This window comes from Hippoglossus hippoglossus, chromosome 24 (assembly GCF_009819705.1).
Source record: "Hippoglossus hippoglossus isolate fHipHip1 chromosome 24, fHipHip1.pri, whole genome shotgun sequence".
Lineage (NCBI taxonomy): Eukaryota > Metazoa > Chordata > Actinopteri > Pleuronectiformes > Pleuronectidae > Hippoglossus > Hippoglossus hippoglossus.
Genome location: NC_047174.1, coordinates 11,040,711 through 11,064,708, shown reverse-complemented (window position 1 = coordinate 11,064,708; position 23,998 = coordinate 11,040,711). Strand labels below are relative to the sequence as shown.

Here is a 23,998-nt window from a genome sequence, read left to right as displayed (position 1 = left end):
TCAACAGATTGGAAAAATGACATCTAACAAATTCAGCAGCCTTGTGTCTTTATGAGAAAAGTCAGTATTGCGCGATGTTATAATCGACAAAAGTGGCTGTCAACAGTTTTTTTTTTATGTTGATTTACCACTTTCCACAACAGAACAATATTTCCTAGTGAAACTGTAGACAGTGACTTCTGTGTTTCTGGAAGAGACCTAACTGCTGTTAGATTCAGAGATGCTGTGTAGGAAGTTCAGACATCTGAGTGAGAGCTCATGTACAACACCGAACCAGCTCTGCTTCACATCCTTCCAGAAAGATAAAGAGCTTCTCTGTGACAGATGCGGAAGAGACAGTAAACATAATGGCATAGCTAGATGTTTAGTCAAATCTTTTTTGTCTTGTTTTTATTCAGTTCAAATCTGAAGTGTAGTTTAATCTCACTGAAAACATTCATAGACTCAGATGCGGCAGAATCAAATAGATCCTGTTATGTTTCTCAAGTCACTGCTGAACTGGCCACTGCAGCAAAAACTTGCTGAAATATTCAGCGTTATTAAGATGCATTCTCTTAATTGTCATTTAATACAGAAGTGTAGTTGTTGAGCTTAATAACAAGTGAAAATTGGGTATTAAAAATACATGACTGCATATAATACTCCCTTTGCCAGACAGGCCTCCTTTCTGTAGTAGTCGGATTAGCAATGCTGCAAGGCTGTACTGCATATGCCATGCCTCCGACTTCACATTTCTCCCAGGAGTGATTTCTCGAACTTACTAAGCTCCAAAATTGCCACCGCAGCCCGGAATATTTCTGAGCAAGGAGAGAGAAATGACGACTGAGTAGTTTCAACCCAATTTTCTGATTTTTTTTTTTTCAGCGAGACCGCTTAATTAGCTCTAAATCTGCTCAGAAGAATATAACATGCATTCTGCCTGGGAGATTGGAGAGGAATGCAGAAATGGGCAGGGGATTAGGTGTGTGTGTGTGTGTGTGTGTGTGTGTGTGTGTGTGCGTGTGCGTGTGAGAAAGAGTGTGTGAGAAAGAGTGTGTGATAGACTGAGGGAGAAAAGGATTTTAAAACAGAGGAAGAGCAGAAGGTGGAGCTGAACAGACAGGCAGAGAAAAAGAAAATGATGCAGAGAGGTCAAGAGTGTTTTTAAAAGATGGTATCTACACAATAAAGGCAAACACGCACACACGCACACACACACAAACACAGAGAAGGTTGTTTCATCAGGGTCAGTACTCCAGTGGGGTACAGGCCAGCCTGACCCAGAATCCTTTGCCTCAAGGCAAAGCATCATGGGGTTTTATTTTTAGTGGGGAATCGGTACAACCTCTCAGTGGAAGGCAACACCCACACACTCACACATGCACAGTTCACTGTGTACTAAAAGCATAAATACACACTCTGTTTGTTTACCCGTGATGTATTTTGGTTTTTATTTAATGAAACAAAATAATCAAATATTATGTGTGTGTGTGTCATCCTACAGGCCGGAGACGGACATCACCGCATCACTCCACGATCAGGTGGACAAACTTGAGAAGCATCTCAGGTACATTAATATTTCTGCACCATCTTCCAGCTGTAATTGTCCCTCTCTGTCCTCCCCCCCATCCACTACCAGCTGCAAGAGCAGATTAGAGATGAATTTACAAACACTAGGTACTTCCAGGCTGATATGAGGATTTGTTGATTTTCTCTTACTTATAATTGAATGTCCTCAGGTTCTGGACTATTTGTTGAACTAGACAAGTATTCAGTCCATATGTTTCTGTTGTACCCATTTTCAGGGGATTTAAAGTGCTGAAGAGAGCAGCCCTTCAGTTTGGTGATTAATGCTGCCTTGCTTGGGAAATGTTCACTTTGTAGCAGTGCTTATTATTTCCCTCCCCCAATTATGAGCCTGGTGGAAAACACAAGAGAGAGAAGAGACGTGGATGTACAGTCAACACACACACACACACACACACACACACACACACACACACACACACACACACACACACACACACACACACACATAATCAAAGGACCACTGTCTGTCCCATGGTGTTCAAACAGCCTCCGGCATTTTCTTACAGGTCAAAATCACCTACGTGCATCTCTCTCACTCTCCCTCCTTCCCTCTCTCTTATTCTCTCCTTCTCCTTCACTTCTCTCCTTCGGTTGAACGTCTGCACATAGAGGAGTGACGAGGAGGATGGAATATAAAGATGAAGGCTGGGGGAGGGCGGGAGGGAGCCTGAAGGGAATGGGAATGTAGATGATGATGATGATGATGAGAAGGAGGAGGAAGCAGCAAGAGGAAAGCCTGTGTTACAGCTTAGTGTTGGCCTTTACTGACAAATATCCACACATGCAAGCACACACATCGGATGCAAAAAAACACCGCCCGGGGAACCTGGAAAGTGTGTTCATGTATATGAAACATTGTGGCTCACTCACGCACGCACGCACGCAAGCACGCACACACACACACACACACACACACACACGTACCCAGATGAATCAGGTAGTAAATGTGAAGTGTCTGCTCTGCGAGTGCCTCCAGAATAAAAGCTGTTTTCAGCTGCTGCCACTACCACTTGCCTGCACATTAATATGTGCACAGGGAACATGCAGACACTCTCACACACACATTCACATTTAAGAAAATATGCTCATGGTTGTAAATATCAAGGCTTGTTGTCTGTCTCTATCTTATGCACACACACACACACACACACACACACACACACACACACACACACACACACACACACACACACACAGAGACACACACAGAGACACACACACAGAGACACACAGGCACCTGTTTACTATGGTAATGAGTTGCAGCAGAGGGCGAACATCTGTAGCGGCACGACCCTGTTGAGACTGGGGGCGCCATGCTAATCCCACACCAACACACGCATGCACACACGTGCACTCTTTCTCCCTCGGTCATATATGACAGCCAGTGTCAACACACTCTCAGACGTGCACAAATTGTGTTGTTGCGCATTTTATCTTGTTGCTCCTCATTCTTGCTCTACACTTTCTCCATCTGCACTGTGGCTTGCAAATGACTTTCTGCTGCCAAAATAATGAACAGCTTAGAGCGTTCACATCCTGTCTTTCTCCCTCTTACTTGCTCACTTGGATTCCCCCCCCCCCCCCCCCCCCACACACGTTTCTTCTCTTTTGGCTTTTTCTGATACCTGCTGCTGCTGCCAGCCATCCTGTGTGCTCCGTTTGAGGGTTGAATGCTCTGATTAATGTGACTCAAAAGTCTATGCCTCTGTGTGTGCTCCTTCTTAACAGTGTGGTGGAGGTTCTCGAGAAGCATGGTCTGCAGAAGCCCATCTCATATGTGAGGAACAGCCAGAACAGTGAAGAGGAAGCCCACCAACTCATGGTCAAACTGTGCCGCCACACTGGCCGCAAGTATGGAAATGCACGAGTGCACTTTCATATGCACAAAATGTCCTTCAAGATCCCGTGAACATACAGAGTATTAACATGTTAATGTGTTTACAGGAACCCTCCAGTGAGTGAGACGGTGTGGAGAGGGCTGCTGCAGGACCTGCTGGACATGCAGCAGAACGTCTACACATGTCTGAAACCAGAGACATGTCACCAGGTATCGCAACACAGCAAAAACCTCATTACACACTAAATACTCTGATATTAATAGTGTAAGTTAAAGTGCACTTTTAGTTTAAGATGTAAAATGTGTCCATATGCACAATTTGTACCTTAAATGACACTTACAGTATGGCCCTAAATACACATTCAACTGCATGATCCCACCTTAGAGCCTCTGAATGAAGAGTTTAGATTAAATATCTACAATGCTCCTTATCAAACAAGGTTCAAACTTTTGTTCCCTTAAACACTATCTCTCCCTACATATCACTTTATCTCCGCTCCTCCCTGACTCCTCCAGGTATTTGTCGAATCTCTGTTGTGCTCCAGCCGTGTGGAGAACGTTCGCCTGGCCGGGCAGCTCATGCATTGCTCCAAGGTATATATTGAATATGACTTTCGGCTCCACTTCAGAGCTGCACTCACACTGCCCATTGGGGACTCCACCTATTAAACCACACCACAATGAATTTTAATGCTTGCAATCTCATTGATGTCTTGATTTTTGAATTAATGCCTCCAGGTCAGCCAAGATGTTCCTGTCAGCTTGTCATTCCGGGGGAAAGGCTACGCTCTGAAGGTGGCCTATGACAACAGTGTGGAATTAGTGTTGGCTGCTGCCAGAGAATACTTCAACTCCTCCACAACGCTGACAGACCCCTGCATGGGCCTGGCCAGGTGAGGAATGAAATGAGGACGAGTATTTCCATCCGATTGAGGAGTAGTTGGCATTTTCTTTCTAATCTGCATTATTTCAAGGGGCTATTTCAGATTTAGAACATGACTGTACATTTAATTTGGCAAAGATTAGATAAATGTTAGAAATTCTGTACTTTATTGTACTTTATGTGATCAAACTCATACAATGCAGAAGTGTTTGTGTGCAATCTGAAACCTCGCTTGTTGTGATGTTTGAGAAACACCATTTATTTCTGTGTGGGTGGATGTATGTGTTTGTGTTCTTATTGCTAGTGGCTGCTTTTATATCTCCTATATTATTTAATATGACGTTTATAACAAGTATTTGTGTGTGTGGGTGTGTGTGTGCGTGTGCGTGTCGCTGGTTTCAAATCACAGAGGGTTGCGGCGGGTGTCTAACCTTACCGTCTGTTCCTAGTGGGGAAGTGGGACAGTAATTGGGTCGTCATTCATTTATAGTAACTAACACATGAGGCCTCCCTCCCCACACTTGGACAGCATCATCCATTGTACCACTGTGTGTATTTTCTGCCTGCGAATTTGAGATATGACACAGAAAAGTAGTTTGTGAGCATATGCCCGTCCCTTTGAAATTAATAGTCCTTACTGACTAGTGGCCTTCATCCTTGAGATTAAAACAAACTGCTCCACAGACACATTTTATCCCGTGTATGAAATATATCAATGACAGACATGTAATCGGACATGTGTTGTTCCCACATTACTGCCCTTGACTTTGTCCTGTGAATGGATGCTAAGCAAAACAAGGACAAAATGGCAGGGGATCCCCTCTTACTATACCAAAGTGATCTCCGAGCATCACTCAGGAGAGACAGAAGAGTGGCACACTCACATAGAGAGACTCATGTAAACACAAAAGAAAGAGACAAGCAGGGAAGTGGAACGTAAAGAGACAAGCAGGGAAGTGGAACGTACTTCAAAATCTAAAAACTCCAATATTACTTAGAAATCCAAAATGACAAAATGGTTGAGAGCCAGCTACATCCGTCAGGAGTTGGTGGAGACCAAAACAAAGCTAATTTCACTTCGATTCAACTACAAATTAATTTTGTTGCACAGTGTCTACAGGATGTAAAAGTGTTTGTTAGCATTTTTCCCCGATTAAGTTTATAAGATGAGAATATGCCGATGTATTGTTTTCAGTTACGCGTGCTTCCTCCTTAAGTCAAACAATGCAGGTTCGTTAGATTCTTAAAAGTTAAATGGTTCAGCTTTTCCATTTGATATAAAATAGAATCAACTTTAATCAGTCAATCAGATAATGTTAAAAGTAATCTTACTTTTTCTGTATCATCAGAATATGTCTAATTATGATAATAATAAGAATAAGGTTTATTTCTTTTTATGATGTTTATTAAGATGCTTTGGCTTTAAGATGGTCCCAAGGAGTTTGTCCTACATCTGCGTCATTATCAGAACCAGACAAAGATCAATACATCTGCACCTCATTCATATTAGTATATGCAGTAACACTTGATATCGTCTGATTCTATTAAATCTGTTCTTGCTTTTCAACTCAACTCCCACTTAATTCCTGTGCTTTAATCTCCAGGCTGGTTCCAGTAAACTTGCTGTCAGTCCTGTTCTCGATAGATGAAATGTTTTTCGAAATGTCTCGGGTGTAACATTTTGGAACTCGCAGGGACTCTGGTGACAGAAATGCACAGATTTCAACAGTCATTATGCAGGAAAAAAAAGCCTAAAAGGAATGATTTGTTTTGTCGCTGGTCGTCTCTCTGGTATTTGAGAAAGCTCATCTTGCGAGACCTTGAGTAGCGAGAGAGCTGGAGCGGAAATGAAATAGAGATGAAGAAAGCAAAAGAAGAGACAAATTAGAGGGTGATTGCGTCAGTTCGCTGCTGCTCGATGTGCTGGTGCACGGCTTGGTTGGGTGTCGCGTTGTTTTACAAATGTTAACTTTTGTGTGTTCAGCGTACAAGATTTATCTGCAGATTACAGGAAGTAGGGGTGCTGAGGGTGATGCAGCATTATTATTATATTATATAAAAATCATACCTGTTACACTGCCTTTAATGACTTCATTATACAGCGTTCCTCTCTACACTCTCAACTCTGACAGACCTCCAGCATCCTTGGTGTGTTAAAACTGACACTGAGTTGTCTCCACACGTGCGCCTGCAGACACTCCACAGCACGAGTACATAATCAACACGCTCTCTCACTATCTCTCATTCGCTCATCCACAGCCCTTGCCTCTCCTGTCATTTGCCAGGACAACAGGACAAACCTCTTGTTCCTGGCAAGAATGCCGATACTCAAAAGAGTGGGAAGCTGCGCGCTGAGTGCTTTGCCGAGTGCACGGAGTCACGCTGTTTTTTGAGATGTACCGTTTGGGTTTCTCTTATTACACCGATAAGGACTCTTCTCCCACATTAGCCGTCTTGGTTTCGCTCACTGCGACGATCAAAGAAAACTGCGGTTCCGTGTACGTTTCCTCCTCGAATAAACATCCCAAGGTCGATCCCCACTTCTCTGCTCCACTGATGCTGACGTCTTTAAGCCGCTGATTTATGTGGGATTTATGTTATTTAAAAATTAATCATTACATTTGTTTGTCCCCCACTTCTCTGCATCTCCTCTATATTTTGCTTTGCTGTATAATTGTGATGAAAAACCAAGAAGATGTGTGCACTTGCATTTAAAAAGAGGCACACTCGCTTTCACAAACAAACACACACACACACACACACACACACACACACACACACACACACACACACACAGTCAGTGTCCTGTTACATATGCTAAGTGATGTGCCACATAATCCTATTAAGGGTAATGAGTGTGGATTGTGTTGCAAGAGAAACCTCCCGTGTCGCAGATCTGTCGAATTAGTCTAGACTTTGTAAATAAATCCAATGCGAGACGTGGGAGAACGTTTCTGATCACAATATTGAAATGACACAAACTTCACCGAATTAAAGTTAGCACCACTTTTTGCTATAACTTTGAAAATTTGTTCCCAAATGAGCAAAACTCATTAGTCCTTCGTTCTGAGTTTGTCATCCAGTCGGCTCAGTTGCTCCTGCTTTGCAGACATTTTCAGCAGCACTATCAGATTAAATGTACTTGACCAGTTTTAAGTGCCACCATCACTCCTGTTTGAACCGAATTCCTCTCATGTAGAAAACGGTTTATGATTTTAGAAACTTTTGGTTTCACTTTTCTGATAATTACTTGCACTAAGGACGTTATGATTTCATCAGAGTTTGTTAGTTTGCAAGATTACTCAAAAACTACTGAATCAATTTCCATGGAATTTTGTGGAGGAAGGAGGAACCCGGCAGATCGAGATAAATGAGCAGAACTTGGGAATTTTTGTCATTTCTTATAACATAGGGCTTTAGCCTTGGTGGAGGTATACGCTCTCAGAGAGCCCATCCAGTTGGGCAGTAGGTTGACTTTGTGGAAAATGCACTTTTAACCTCCCCCAAGGAGGTTTTCTTATCACCCCTGGCTGTTTGTTGGTTGGTCTGTTTACCTCAAAACTGAATGGAAGGACCTGGTATAGGTCAACATTACAACATTTTTCCAATGCTAATAACCCAAGGAATAATTAGCAGATCTTGATCAAGCATATTTACGGGACTGATTCCTAGAAATGTGTACAATGTGGTGCAGCTTGATTTGAATTTAAGGGGATTCTAGGGCCTAAGCGGAGGGATGCACTATACCAGTGTGATTCTAGTTCACTCTGGCAGATTTATTGATGACAAGATTAAAACTGCACTCGTATCTTTCCATTTAATAAATCTAGGTCCAGCAAGAATACATCACACTATAGCTCTCGTTCATATTAAACAGTTATGATGGACACATTCATTAGTGAGCTGTAGAGCTGCTGGGAGGTGGATTTTGTTACACTTAGACGCAGCCCGTTTTAGTGCTAAGGTAAGTTGACTGGGTGTTTTTTAAATAAAAATAGGTAAAAAAGGTAATCTGACTGCTTTCTCCAGGGACATATGAGTCTAACTGACTGAAAATCGTCTGTCTGCTGCTTCAACTGGTCGCCGTGTTTTTCAGGGCGTGTCTCCAGCTGATCTCGGACAGTCCTCCGGCCGTCCAGGAGGAACTGGACCTCATCAGCGCCCTCGGCCAACTGGAGGACTTCAATGTGAACATCCTCCCGCTGCAAGGTAGAGAGAAAAAACGTGTGTGTGTCTGGGAGGAAGTAAAGCAGAACATTTTATGAATCAAACACAAATATGCAGTTGTGTGAATCAGTCATTCAAGTGTTTTTAAATTAAATTTAAGACTTCCCTCACCCATCCAGCTTGTCTCTCTCTCTGCCGTCAGCTCCTCCAACCCTCCATATGTCACTTCTTCTCACTACTATATCTAAATATATGGTTATTTATGGATCAACTGTTGAGCAAACAACATCTGCCTGATGGCCTAATTAGGATTGAAGTGTTTGGTCTCTGCGTGTGTGCTCTCTCTCACACACACACACACACACACACACACACACACACACACACACACACACACACACACACACACACACACACACACACACACACACACACACACACACACACATATACCAACACACACACACACATATACCAACAAACACACACACACACCATTTTATATTTTTTTACACATTTTCTGCTCCATCTGTAAACCTGACCGATCAGTATTCACCTCCACGCTCATTCCTTCTCTCTTTTCTGGCTCCACATTGGTACCCGGCCGGCATGGCTCCCTGTTAAAAGGAAACTGTGGAGTCAGAATGAAGCGGCTCGGCCCCCTCACCGCCTCACCTCTGAACCGAGGTTTTGTTTGCCCCCGAGGCCCCGTCCCCATCTTTGCCCTCATCAAACTGAGCTGCCAGCATTAAACCCCTGTGACAAAAAGAGCCATAAACTGTCATCCCTCTCTCTCTCTCTCGCTTCTCCTTTTTGTCCTTTCTGTCTTTGCATCACTTATCCCTTAGTTTTTTGTCCCACTCCTTTGTTTGCAGCCTTACTCTCGTTCCCTTTTCTCCTCACTCCTTGCTCTCCACTCTCCAATTATTACTTTTTTAGGTTGTATCAGTGATTATTCTCTAAAGCCCGTTTCCAGTACTCAGGAGCAGAGTGTCTCTACAGCTCTGTATTGCCAGTGGTGCTCCTGTACACTTGAATATTATTTATACTGACCCAAGGACACAAGAAAATACACCTGATTTTTCTCTTTCCACAAAAGTAAAAGCCCGATCCTGCATGCAGGGTTTGCACACTCTCAGATAAACACTAACAACTATCAAGTGAAAAGATTCGAGCGCAGGTAATCCATCTTAGGCTGTCTCCTGCCGCTCTCCTACAGAGCCTAAGGCGAAGCTTCATAGACACCACCCTCCCTAGAATTCCCTCCAGGCCTCGCCCAAAGTGATGCTGAGCCATAAAGATCCTCAGCGGGGGTTTCAGAGAAAGCACAGAGACCTGTAGAGGCACTAAACACGCCAGGTTTCAGTGCAAGCTTAGAAAAATATGGAAATTGAAAGTTTAAAACCTGTCTAAAAAAATCACTTCCATCCTGAGGATTGAGAAGAACCAGTATGCTCCCAAGTATTCTCCAAATCGAATGCATACACTTCAGTTAATATCAAAGAGTAAGCTCTGAATTTCAAACACCCAAGAACTATGTCCTGGCCTAGAATATTAACAGTAACCAGTTTATGAGGTACACAGCTAAAACTAATGCAGTCTAATGCAGCAGACAACCTTCATGGAGGTTATAATATTCAGTTTATCCCAAGGTTTTGGTTTAAATTCATGGTCTTAAAAGTGAGATGGACAAACTATTAGGACCATCTCTCAGAATAAGGTAACACAGCTCAACAGCACTACAAAGTGCAGCCTTCAAAACGAGCATGAGGCTGCTCGCTAAAGCAGCTTAAATTATAATTGAACATTATAATCATCAATAAGGTGCAATTAATGGCAGAACTGTTGTGTTTGACTGCATTTTGTCAGGTGGACCTAATACACTGGTAAATGATTGTATTAACTTGTGTGTTGTTGTTGTTTAAGCCACAATAAATTGACTAGTGTATTTCCAGTCCGATTAGACAAGTATTGCCTTACGATACATTTAATAAATATATAAACTCAATTTTTAGATACATCCGTATGTATCTGTTGGCAAATATGCAAAATGCCTGAATATGTTTATTTGACCATTGTTTTTACATATTTCAGTTTTGATGCACTCTTGTGATATCTGCTTTATATTTCCTCCAGGACTGACACTTACAATTATTTAATGGGGTTAATCTGTTTATTATAGTCTTGTTTTGTCTATAAATATCAGCAAAAATGTAAAAATAACATCACAGTCCAAGATGTGGACAGAACATCTTTTCTGATAAATTGATGTAAGATGCATCAGTTAATCTCTGCATCTTAGTTACTTCATTATGATTATCATTCTTTTTTTCGTCAGATTTTCTAGGAAATGTTTTTTTTAATTCAAGGGAATGTAGCCAAATTTGCCATTTTCTCACATGTTTTTTTAATAGTTTCGATATAAAAAAAATCATCATCAATATTGGCCAATGTTGGGCTCATGTACTTTACAACATTTATTTTCCTGACTGTTCTTTACTGTACAGTAATCTGCGGAACATGCCTGACACCCCTCCTCCTTCCTTGTCTCCTACCCAGTGCGGCTGCGATCGAACCGCCTGTCTCTCATAGACGAGTGCATCGCCCACTGCTCCACAGCGTACAAGCAGTCCACCACCCTGCTGAACCTGGCCTCACTTCTCCGAGTGGCAGGTACTTAAAGATTCACACGCAACAAGTCATTTTCCGACACCACTCACCTCATCACATCATTATAGTCCTTTTCCCTTTTTCTGCGATTCCATCATGTTAATAATGTGTTTGAGTGTAACATCAGTGATCGAGACGATTCGCTGCTCCGGTGGCAGGTTCACGACAAAGCTCGTGAGATTAAGTGAGAAAGAGTGGCTGACGCGAGGTGCAGTGATGTACCCCAACACGCGTGGGCACTGACAGTTCTCACACAAGAGGGGAATTCATCTTCATGAGTAGTGTTTCAGCTCGCAAGCAAAAATCCATACTAAAGCACTTAAGTCACACACACACACAAGCACACACACTATGAAGGAATGAGCAGATTTCATTTCTCAGTGCACATACCTTGTTTACTCTCTAGACCCATTTTCTGTGCTCAACTTGCTTGTAGTTTTGACTTTCACAGACAGGTTCAGTTTGTACTCAAAGATCTGCAGCTTAGATCGATGGACAGATGTTGTGAATCAATGGCCATTAGATACCGTCTTTGCGAAGTTTACTTGACTGTTGTTTCATTCCGTGGTCAAATTTGTGGTAATTTTAGCCTCATTATCCAGTTTTGATCCTGTCAGCTCGTTAAATTTCAGACGAAATGTGATTTTTGAGACTTTATTCATGTTGAAAAATCCAGACTTCTTGGATTTGTGGTACCTAAAACCCAAGCACCCAATTTTTGCTCTTTTAAGCTCCTGTGATGACCTCAGGTTGCTTTAAAAACTCTCAGAAAAAAAGGGGTTGAAGCTCATACACAGGACCAGACAAAACCAGAAATCAACACAAATCCAGAACTCAGCAAACTCTGCCTATAATGCCTCTGGCGATCCTCATTTACTCTGCTTTTAATAAACAGATTCAATGTCTTTAAGCTTTATATTCCTCTCTGGAGGAGTTACCATGATTACAAAATTATTTATGGAGAAATATGTCCAAGTGTAATTTTCCTACTCTTCATTTATTGAAATTGTGTGTTTGTGTGAGCTCTGGTATCTCACACTTGGGATTACTAAGTACAGGAGTGTATCACAGCGGGGGACACAGCAACACATGACCAGAATATGTAAAGAGTAAAAAAAATGGCTTTATTCTATATTCTAATAAAATTCATGAAGTCCCACCTTTACAAAACTACCAAAGTAGTAAACTGTTACCTTAAAGGAAAGACCGAGGTTTTGTCCTGTTACTTCTCGTCTCCCAAAGTGACTCTAACATTTCGGTCTGCTTGTTTGAAGTTTCTGCTCTTCAAGAATCTGAACTCAACTCTTCAGTGTCTCTCTGCTGCTCTGTTGCCTCCCTCTCTCTCCTGTCCTCCGTCTCTTAACCCGCAGCTCGTTCTGTCTTCCCTCTCTGAGGCCTGTCACCAGCTAAAGGAAACCTGCTAACTGGCCTTGTGGCATTTCAGTGTCTGTGCCGCTCACATTCAGTCGTCAGGCAGCTCTCGCTGTGTGGTTTCAGAAAAAAGAGGCACGGGGAGATGAGAAGAGGAATAAACAAATTTTTAAATAAATAAATGCGGGGGGGGAGGCTTTTGAAGGGCGCATAGCTGCGGGGCTCTGTGGTGAATATTTAATGCAGGTATCACCAGCACACCGGTTGAAAACCCTGAGGATATCGCTCCTGCCTCGGTCTACAGAAATGCTCCGTAAATTCTCTCAGTCTTATGGGCAATGTGTAAGAAAAGACTTGTTTTTGTCTGAATGTGTCAATAATTTTTATATTCCAAGTAAAAATTTAATTGTGCTGCCAGGGAAAGGATCCCTGGGATGATCGAGTAAAGGGAGTAAAAATGAGATGAACTGGAGGGTTTTTCTATTTGTCGTTTTTTCTGACATCGCTCACCTTTTCACCCCATCCTTTGACGGGTCCATCAACGACAGGTAAAGGTTGCAATTGGATTTCCAAGATGTCTGACTTATATTGGCTTGAGATAAGGGTTGATAAAAGCATTTGGTCTTCAAGAACACAGAGTGAATGAAGTAAAGCTGGCACACACACACACACCTCCTCTATATTGAGGTCTTAACAGCCTTTGAAGACGTCCCTTCACCGGTCACCCTGAAAATATTTGACCGAAACTTCTTTCTCCCCCTTCACTGTAAACACTGCATTTCTGTCCGCCGCTCACTCTGCACACAAATAGTCACATACTTGCACACGCACACACACACACACACACAAACAAACACACACAGAGGTCAATCCATTGCCATCACATTCCTTCATCTCTACTGCCGCTGTTTGATCTTCAGTGTACAGTTTTGTTCTGAAGTCCTTTTTCTCTGCCCGAGCCTCTTCTGATCGTCCTGTGCTCTCCTTTTTGTTTATCGAGCTTACACTCCGATCAAAGGTTGTCCAGATTCGCCACATGAATGTTAACACCACAACCAATTCCATCGACATTGAGATATCAAACACCGATTTATTCCTCCTTAGCCAGACAGTGAGTGGATTTTTTCTTTTTTTTTCTTTTTCATTTTAATATTTCACCCCCCCGCTTTGAGATGAACAGACGCTGCAATAACCTCATTTATACCAGACGCCGATTAGTCTCGGGCTTGGTTTGTGATGCAGCTAATACATCTAGGCGTTACAACTTTCAGCTGTGTGTGTGTGTGTGTGTGTGTGTGTGTGTGTGTGTGTGTGTGTGTGTGTGTGTGTGTGTGTGTGTGTGTGTGTGTGTGTGTGTGTGTGTGTGTGTGTGTGTGTGTGTGTGTGTGTGTGGGGATTTAATAAGATGTTCATTAAGCCAGATGTTGCACTGTATGTGTAATGCAAGATGATGAGTTTTACTGTGTAAGCTTTGACGTGTTGACATATCTCAAGATGAAAAATAAAACATTTCAAAAATATACCAACCAATTTTGTGTTTGTGTGTTGCATCTCTCAAGCGTAGATGTCTGCTGGAATAAAAAAAATCGATGTTATGTCTGCCCTTGTGCAGGAGATGACGAGGCCACGCGAAAAGGCCAAGTGCTGAACCTGCTGGCTGAGCAAGCTCTCCAATGTCTGGACTTCAAGACCTCTTACATCCACTGTCAGGACCTCATGGCTGCAGGTAGGTACCTTAGATGTCGCCGGAAAACTGTGCAGCATCACACAGCCGGCTGTAGACGTGTCACAAAAGTGCACTGAGGCTTGCAGAGAGCTGATGTGACTTTAACTCTTACCTGTCTGCTGTTTTTTCTCATTTGACTCAGCGATAACATTCCGGGAAGGGAAACGCTGTTTGAAAAGTGATTTGAATTTTTACCGGCAGCCTTTCTCATCTTATGACAAGCTCCAGGGTCAGTGTCATAAAAGTGTTAAAATGTCACCCACCCTGTTTTGCTGTCTGCCAGCCCTCAGTTAGCTGTGGTTGTGCACAGAGAACCAAGCTGCAGTATCATGACCTTGGTTGATAGAAGTGATCGAGTCAATCAGTTGCCAGAGGCTCCCAGGCCTGTGTTTTTTTTTTTTAAATGCGTAGTAAATGTCATTGTGCCCTGCTGGAGTCCCTCACTGACAAATCATATAATAACATCCACTTGCACACTGAGTGAGCTCAGCACCGTCAGATGGGAGCCAAACTCAAATCATCAAGATAGTTTTCATTTTATTATTTTACTTTAGCAATTAGATTCTCATTCGTTATCCCCAACAAATCTGAATTTCAGGACCCAAATGAAAACACACAGGTTGTACATTAACGTGTGTATGAGTGGGTGTGGAATGTGTGTGTTTATGAGAGTGGGGAGACCCAACTTGAGCAAAAATTTGAAATTACACTTGGGTTGGGTCAGGTGCAGTCAAGTTGACTGGGCTATAGTCTACTTGACATGGTGTTTTCATGTTCATTTAGTTAACCTGGGTTCGGACAGAAAGATTCGACTCAAGCTGGGTTGTGTGTGTGTGTGTGTGTATTTTTTTACGAATAATTTGGGAAATGTGCTGATCCACTGGTCAGAGTTAGATCAGAATGTTTTGTTATTTGGAGTACTTGGATTAAACTAACATGATAAATCATATTAATTCTTCTACGTTTCGGCTTCCTCACTCATAACTTAGCTGGTGGAACCTCAGGCTCTAACGTGGTGGTTAATGCAAACATGAGAGGGTATTTATCCTCTTAGCTTTATCTTGGTAATAAATCCAATGAGTTAATTCCTCATAATGTCAAACCTGCTAATTTAAACTAACTCCCAGTCCTCTAATAATCTGAAAGTCAATCCACCCAGACTGTTATAAGCATTGAATTAGAAGTCAGATGTCTTTATGACTCCCAGTATACAGGTCAAAGGTGAAATTTCAGTGGCACCAAATAAATGGTTTTGATAATAAGGTTAAAGTGGTAATTGGACATTTTAGAAAAAAATCTCTCAATAAAACCTGGTTTCCTCCTCTATTATAAGTTATGTCAACAGCATAAAGTAATTCCGTTCATACCATAACTGATCGGAATGACTGTCAAGAGATAAGCTTAACGAGGAAAATTGATTAGTGAACGTAATTTATTTATTTATAAGGCCCAACAGTCCCTGTGAAATCTGAATCAAATCCATCATATTCATCAGGATATCACGATTCAAGATTTAATTCCCAACTGAACCCACATTATCTCAGTCACACATCGGTGGTTTTGCCAGATCTTTAGCCCTATTTGTTAGCCTTACCCCCCATGAGAGCACCTTTATATCCACTAAATGCAGATTTTTATTGGGATTCGAACCTATTAACACACACTCAAAGATAACAGTCCCTGAAGTGGGCCTCGTAAATGGTGAAAATAATCTAAAAACGCCCTATCTCAAAGAAAATGGTAAAACAAATAATACTTGATCTGCCCTTTGGTCCGCATTCTCACCAAATTTAAATGAGCCCTTTCTTGATGCCTAGAGTATATCCCATCCTTCCCCCAAGGGTGAAAACATAACCTCCTTGAAAGAGGTAATGACAAAGATAAACTGAGAAAGTATAAGACAGAGAACAAATGTCACTGGGTGTTTTTAACTGGAATCAAGATGAAAATCCCAAATTTAATAAAGATTATCTGAGCGTCCACAAAGGTGTCTTCATATGGTAATATAATTATAACTCACTAAGAAGTTTGAGTGTGTTTTTGTTCTTTGATATTTTATTTAAAGTTGGCGTCTATAATGGTTTCAAACCCTTGAAAATTACACGCTTTGAGTGTCTCACATCCAAGCTCAGTGATTTTCTATCTGCTCATGCACAGGAACAATAATAAGGATTCTGATATCCCAGTAATATTCCTACTTCTTCTCTTCTCCTCACACTTTGCCTGAGGGGATTTCAAGCGGTCACCGAGATAATGATATTTTGTCTGACCCTCCGTTTCATGTTACGCCACGAGTAAAAACAAAATGAAGGTGAAAGAAATTTCAGTTCTTCAGAGTCTTCCCGCCGCACGGAGAGACTGTGCAGATGAGGAAGGTGTCACGGAGAAAGGGAAGGTGTAATCAGATAAGCGCCGCTGTTCTCTGTCTGGGAACGCTGTGGGAGTAATTGAATCTGTTTGTCAGAATGAAGTCGGGCCGGCGTCTTGGTTTTTGACTGTGATGAAGCTGGAACAAATGTAGCAAAGTTATTACAGTGCGTCGGACTGATATTTCCCTTCAATGTGAAACTTGCAGGCTTAAATAGGTAATAATATCTCAAGGGCTCGGAAGGTTAAACCTTATTATACTGTAATATCGCAGCATTTTTTCCCTCTGCATGTTTTGGATTTCATACAGAATGAGTGTGTGCTCTAACTTGGGTGTGTTAATGTGTCGACGGGGCCTCAGGCTTCTCTGATGAGATCCAAGGGGAATTAGCAGAGATTGAAGGACACTGATTAGACTGAAAACTGCCTTTGTTCAGCTGCATTGAATGATGTGTCTGTGTGTGAAGAGAGTTAATGTGTCTGTTTATATTTGACAATTTGACCTTATTTGACTATTTGACCTCATGTTTCCAATCATTTCTCACAGCCTGATGTGTTTGTGGAATCTTTTATTGCGGCTGCTGTTATCTCCTGCACTCAATCTGACTTTGATTTAAAGCCAGATCATTTTTTCTTCACTTCACCTTTCCTCCTCCAGGTTACAGTCCAGCCTGGGACGTGTGCAGTCTGCTCGGTCAGTGCGAGGGATACTCGGAGCTGGAGGCTCGGCAGGAGCTTTTAGCCTTCTCTCTCACCCACTGTCCCCCAGACAACATCCACGGCCTCCTGGCTGCCTCTAGTGACCTGCAAACTCAGGTTAGTCTCTGCTGTACCATCTGTACCGGCTTTGACAAATATGCATCTATATGGATCAAAACGGATTATTCTATTGATTCACCCATATGCAGGATTCACTCAACACATGAGGAACTGGGGGGGTAAACACTGGATGGGGGAAATGGTCACAGGAGCGGGACACAGAGGCAGGAAGTGGTGATGTGAAAAGATAGGGAGAGGTTAGAGACCCTAAAATAAAACAGGGAACTACTGCAATGTGTAAATTAGATGCACAGAGCTTTATAATACCATGACACAGGATTTTAAGACTCTGGAAAGTTATCACTGTGGTAATTATTTTATCATTTGTCATGAAAATTATCTCAAAAGCTAAAGAAGGCTTCGCAGCACCATTTGGGCAACAGGTGCGTAGAAGAGGGGCGAGTAGATCAGAAGCTGCAAAAAAACCTTCCAGCTTGCAATCAGTGATTTATAATGCTGCGACGTTTCGGTACTCGACCTTCATCAGGCAATGAAAACAATCTACCATCTTTAAAATGCAGTCCAAAACACTGATTTGTATCTATTAAACCTAATTTTGATGATGGTTTATAAGTGAAACAATTTATCTCTGGTTCACAGCTATTTCTGTGTCCAATTTGCCTCCAAATACCATGGAACAGAGCATCTCAGGCAGTGGCTGTGGGAGAAGCAATTCACGGTTTGATGAATAGCTAATATACGGAAATAAACGGCAGGCGAGTGGACAATTAAACCATTTTGTTTAAATAAGGAACCAGAGAGAATAACACATCATACCGCTGAAGGAAGACAATAACATGAGTTTTTAATTAGAGGCTAATATCAGGTCTTTTACGCTGATCTAAGATGACCATGAATTGTTGTTTACTCTCTTAGGTGCTGCAAGATGATTTCGTAGTGCCACAAAACATATGGTGTTTTGTTTTTTCAAAATAAACATAGTGGGGTATTTGCCTTTATAGGTCTCTAAAAACTATTCAACAAAGACAGAGAGTCTGAGAAGGGAACATCACTCTTCTGTTGAACGTCTCACTGTTCATAATCACATGTGACTCTGAATGTGAATTCATGCTGAGTCATGCTCTGGTGTAAAGGGACACAAGCTGAAATGGTTGGGAACTTGTCCTCTAAATGAGTGACGAATGAGTTTTTAGTGCATTTTCTCGTTCTCTACCGGCTCAGAAAATTATTTTTAAATAAAACAATGAAAACTTTTGCTTGTTGCCTTTTAGTTAAACCGATTGTAACCACCATCAAGAGTTTTCCCAAAACAGATTGTTTGGCTGTGAAAGAAAATAACAAATCCCATCTCCTGTTCTCCCGTCTTCCTCCGTCTTTCTGTTCCGCAGGTTTTGTACCACGCAGTTAACTATCAAATGGAGCCTGTTATAAGTGAGAGTGGACGAGAGGCTGATGAGGCAGACTCTGTGAAGGTTTGTGCGTTTAAAATTTCATATACATGTTGTTGTGTCTTTGTGCATTGATGAGCATTCCGCACGTCTGCTCTTTGTCTGAAGGACTTTCCTCTATTGCTGCGAGGACGTGTCTCTGTCCTTTCATTGTGTCCGTGTGTGTTTTCCTATTGCTCCATATTTGATGAGGTGTAAATCTAGTGTTAAGGTTGCTCAGCTCTCGTGGTTTATTTATGCCTCCCCCTTCTCCTCCCCTTCAGCACTGCCAGCTTTATGATGCCTTTAGTGGCTGTTAATGTTTCATGACTTGCATTGCATCCCCTTTGTGTGTGGACGGCTTCTCATTTGCAGCTGACTGTTGTCATTTTACTGTTGTATTGATTTCCCTAATCCTCACTCGTATATACTTAAGCCCTCTGGATATTTGTGCCTGCGCACTCATGAGGTGTGTTTATTTATCTGTGCTGTCCTTTTTTCTTTACAAATGTCTTCACTGTTATGCGTGTTTGGGTTCCTTTCATTCCCTGACCCCGAGTCCCCCTCCAAATAAAGTATTGATGAAAGGCACTAAACGATTTGGCTCCAGCCCACTGACCCTCTAAATGTGGTTTTAAAATTCTTTTCAATTGTGCCGTATCCAACACACCATGGAAATTAGTGATGTGTTCACAAAAAACACATTTGAATGTATTCACAGCCCAGTGCACCATTCATTTGTTCATTTATTTATTTTAAAGGTCATGCAAGTAGTCTATTTGGGTAAGCGGTATCTTTATGGGTCCTTTATTGGTTTTCAGTTGAGAATTGATGAACTATTCATGCAGATATTGACTTTGTCCTGCTTTGGCCTGTTTCGATTGGCATCTATCTATCCTCGACTCGTTGGGGGTCATTGCAAATTTAAAATTTATTCCAGACACTTGACTTTTCCACAGCTTCCACACATCAGCTTCCAAAGTAACATGTTACTCCCAGTGTCCGTGCTGGTAATGTGTCTGCTAGCAGCATGTAATGCATAAAACTATCACCAAGCATAAATGTCCCTGCGTGAAAATATGATGAGTAATGAATAATGTGGGATTACTTTTCCTAATTCGGTTAGGGTTGGCTATTTGGATTTTTTGTGGTAATGCATTTATAGTAATGAAATAAAAAAAACACACAAACAGACTAAGAAATCAAATACTGATTTGGACATTGATTACCATGGCAACAGCTGAAGCTTTGATCTTTCAAAGCGTTCGGGTTCGCCTTAAGGCCTTCACACATCCACAGTGATGCGAATAAACTGCATGAAATAGTAAATAATTTGGGGGCGAATTTTGACGCACCAGACTATTAACATTAGGCGTGACACAATATGGTGAATAAATTGTAAGGATTATAAAAAACAGGCCTCGGGAAAAGAAAGATGGAATCGAGCGATGACGATCTGATAAAGATGAACTACCGAGGTGCACCCTATATAAACAAAGAAATGAGAACTTTGCGAGTTTCACTGCTTGAGTTAGGAGCTCAAACTGCTTCAGGATGTATTTCAAAGTGTCCATCAGACAGTGTGGCTGAGGCAGCTGGAACCAAGATCATAGCTTTTTCTATTTGATGTGTTGATTCATTTTCTTCTGGAGTTTTGTCGCCTGTTGCTTGATCCTCACTTCAAGTCGGCTACATCATATCATTTTAAAGACAAAAATAACTGTGAACAAGGGCTTATATTTACAAATATGTTCAATAAATCGACAAATAAACTTTATATCGGACTGGATAGAGAAGGAGGTTGATCTTGTACTACTGCTGCTTCAAAATGTGACTTTGTCAACAACACATATTCTTACTGGTTAGATGTGTCCATGTTGGAAGCGAAAACTTCGGGGGAAAATCGGTACTATCGTTCTGTTGCTGATGTGAAAGCTTGCAATGACTGGATACAGGTTTAAAAATTGTAATAATATGTAAAAAGATGTGTCTCGTTTGCAAAGACCTTGAGTCTAAAAGTCACAAAATCCAACAAAAGAACAACTTTAGTAAAAACATCATAAAATGTTTGCGTAATCTGTACAAAATCCGTAGAATTAGTCCATGGAAAATGAAAATAATTGACAACATATACCCTGTCATTTATTTTCATGATCATTAGAGGGGCTGGTAGTCAGGTTTTGGTTTTGTTGGCCAATCGATTCATTTCCCCTCGTTTCTTCTTTTTGTCAAACTCTAAACAATAAATCACACAACTTAAGCTTTAAGAAACAAGCAGTTACATGTTCAAGGTTTTTAGGTCATTGAGGAAAAATCACAGACCTGCTTTGTGTAATGAATTTGTTCTGTGCTTCCTGAGAGGTGCATTTTGTAACTTCACTATGCAGCACACAAACAAAGTGAAATACAAATAGGGCCCAGCTCATTTTGAAGTGCTCCTTTCAAGTGCTTAAGAAAAAGCAGAACACAACCATGTCTAATACCACACTGATACTCCTTTGGTCTACTGTAACATTACAGATGTAGTGCTCAGATGTTTCCTCTGATGGTGCTTGTCATTGGCAAAAGTGTCCCTTTAATGCTAATTCAAGATAAAGTCAAGTTGTAAAGACATCTATGTTGCCTTCTACTGCAGAGACACCAGACTGACATATTAGAATAACATATTCTCCTCCTCTGTCACCTGCTTGGCCCCAGGCTTCTGCTCCAACTCTGGGCACCCCTGTGGGGACCGCGGGGGACCTGCTGCACCGGACTACAGCCAAGACCATGAAAGTGCTGACCACTACAGGACTGACCACGAAGGCTGTGCTGACCGCAGTGAGTGACCACCGCTGGTGGAAGGAATCAATCAACTACCTGCGACCGTTGCAAGTAAGAACACTTTCACTGGTGTCTTCTTAATTTACGTGACCACAAGCTGATTTCCACATCAGGGACAGTACATTTCCCAGAGTGAACTAATTAAGTAACGTGTGGGTTTATATGCCTGTGGGCTTTTGTGTTGTCGTATTGACATATGTGTGTTGGTGAAGGCATCTGTTGTAAAAAGGCATAATCATGCCTGTTGGCCTCCTGGCTGCACAGTGTTTGTGTGTGTGCATGAAAGACACTTCTCTATCTGCCTGCGTCCCAGGGCTGGGCGATATGACTTCAAATCAATATCATGACCATTTCAAACTTTTACCTCGATTACGATTAATGAACGATTGTTTTACCCCCGACCCCCAGGGATCATGATCTGACAAAAGTGTCTCATAAAAGAGTGAATCAAACAAACACAAAGTAAACTTCAGTCCTGTATGTGTCCTAATAACTTCTGATTAGTGATGGTTGTTAATGATAACGTGTAAAATGAGTGCAGATCAGCAGGGGACTGAGGAGGGAGGACATGTGGTGGGGTAATACAGCACGGTACAAGGTACCTCGGCCGCCGCTGCAAAAGACGACAGTTTGGGAATACATGCACTGGGGAAAGTATTAACCAAATTAATAAGTAAGATTAAGTCGGTTTGAGGTTGTTAATGTCGGTTTCGATATATTTTCGGTTAATTGCCCAGCCCCACTGCGTCCCATTCCTCTCACATTCCTCCTCACAGACTTCATATGCTTTATCCAAAAACAACCAATCAAGAGCTCATCTCTTGCATAATTGATCGGCCCGCCTGTTGGATACCTGATTGTTGCCGGCGGCTGGACCGGTTCCGTGGTTGCCGTGCCGGGGAGAGATTAATGGCTTCTCTGGTCTCGACATCCCTTTGTGTATCTGCGGTGGAGGGGGTGGAGGGTGGGGGGTGTTGCTCGTGGTCACAGGTTTCGAAAGGAAAGAGAAAAAACGGAGAGGATGTCGGCTGTGGGACGGAGAGAGATGACAGGGCTGTGGGCACGTTGTGAAAGTTTAATGATGTTATGATGGCTCCTCAGGGTCACGGCGCGGGGGCCACCAGTCAGGAAGGGGCGTGTGAGAACTCAAACCTGGAGCATCAAGGCTGTAGCCCCTTTTATCAGGAGCTCATTGAGGACCCCTATGCAGACCTGGTGAGTGGCTCGTGGCTCATTATTGCCTCTTCCTTTTATTTCTCTTGTCCTTTTTTTCCTCCTTTTTATTTTTATCTACCTCAGTCTACCTTCTCAAATTAAAGCAAAAAATGCCTGAGTAGCTTTACGACTCAAGGCATTTAATTAGATTTTTTTCTCCCCTCCTATGACTTATAGATTCCTTCAAAAAACAGTGCTGAGACCAAATGAATATTGATTTCAGTAAGTAATTTTAACGCCAAAAGCAATTTGGAACATTGCTCTCCAAGAAAAGAAGAGTAAACTTGGGCGCGACGGTATGATAGCGAGCAAAATTAGAAATGTGGTTAAAGGTATAAAGCGCCAAACGGAAGGAAGGATGTTGACAGAGGGAGTAGAAAGGAACCAAAGTAAGAAAAGGAGTAGTTTGACCTTTATGCCTAGAAAATGGTCGCCCTGGGCTCTGACTGGGCTTTTTACTCAGAGGCACAAATCATGTAGATAGCTAAAAGAATGGACGCGAGGGGAAACAGAGAAGGCCGATACATCTCTTCTCATGACATTTTAATAGGCCTCTTCGAATCCTTTCCTCTGCTCCATCTCCAGCGATCATCCATCTTGCATCACCCATCCACCAATAATGGCTCCCCACGTCCGTCTAACTATGAGCCGGCTGATCAATGGGATTGTTTTTTTTTTTACCTTAACAGTTTCAATGAAGGAAGTGGGGGGGGGGGGGTAGGAAGGGGCTGATTGAGAGAGAGGAATAGAGACAAATGCAACAAGACAGAGAGCAGGATGGAGCGAGAGTGGTTGAGATTGACAGGAAACATTCTGTGTTAAAGCGATAGCTCTGAGGCCCGCGAGATCTCAAACGTCATCGTTCACCTCTCCGACACTTGAAAGATTACCCGCGCTACACGAATCCTTTTAAAGGAATCATAAAAGGCCTTATGTTGAGAAGTATTACTTGGCTCTGAAGTTCATTTGTTTACTCAGTCGCTCATCCGTCCGACTCCGTGAGTTTTAAGACGCTCTGTCACCTTAATCACATCTTCCTTTCTGATCTGCTCTTCTCTACTGTGGGGACGCCTTCACTTTATGTGCTGTGCATCATTTTCTCTGCTCAAATGTTTTCCCTTGTAGAGTCAAGATGTGTATTCGTCCTACAAAGACCTGCCCCA

The 23,998-nt window shown here is 42.1% G+C and overlaps 1 protein-coding gene across 3 annotated transcripts in view; it reads left to right on the top strand.

Annotated features, from left to right (window-relative positions):
* nbas (NBAS subunit of NRZ tethering complex) overlaps positions 1 to 23,998 on the top strand; it is a 155,835-nt gene that overhangs the window by 50,955 nt on the left and 80,882 nt on the right. For all 3 annotated transcript variants that reach the window (XR_004613367.1, XM_034580814.1, XM_034580813.1), the window contains 13 exons: positions 1,484 to 1,546; positions 3,298 to 3,420; positions 3,514 to 3,616; positions 3,923 to 4,000; positions 4,145 to 4,299; positions 8,386 to 8,498; positions 11,016 to 11,129; positions 14,110 to 14,223; positions 17,249 to 17,406; positions 18,759 to 18,842; positions 21,495 to 21,671; positions 22,722 to 22,835; positions 23,961 to 23,998. The exon at positions 23,961 to 23,998 is cut by the window's right edge and continues 86 nt beyond it. Coding sequence is in view for 2 of the 3 variants with exons in the window: in XM_034580814.1 (XP_034436705.1) it covers positions 1,484 to 1,546; positions 3,298 to 3,420; positions 3,514 to 3,616; positions 3,923 to 4,000; positions 4,145 to 4,299; positions 8,386 to 8,498; positions 11,016 to 11,129; positions 14,110 to 14,223; positions 17,249 to 17,406; positions 18,759 to 18,842; positions 21,495 to 21,671; positions 22,722 to 22,835; positions 23,961 to 23,998 (1,434 nt within the window). In the remaining variant the exon portion in view is untranslated. The remainder of the gene's footprint in view (positions 1 to 1,483; positions 1,547 to 3,297; positions 3,421 to 3,513; positions 3,617 to 3,922; positions 4,001 to 4,144; positions 4,300 to 8,385; positions 8,499 to 11,015; positions 11,130 to 14,109; positions 14,224 to 17,248; positions 17,407 to 18,758; positions 18,843 to 21,494; positions 21,672 to 22,721; positions 22,836 to 23,960) is intronic.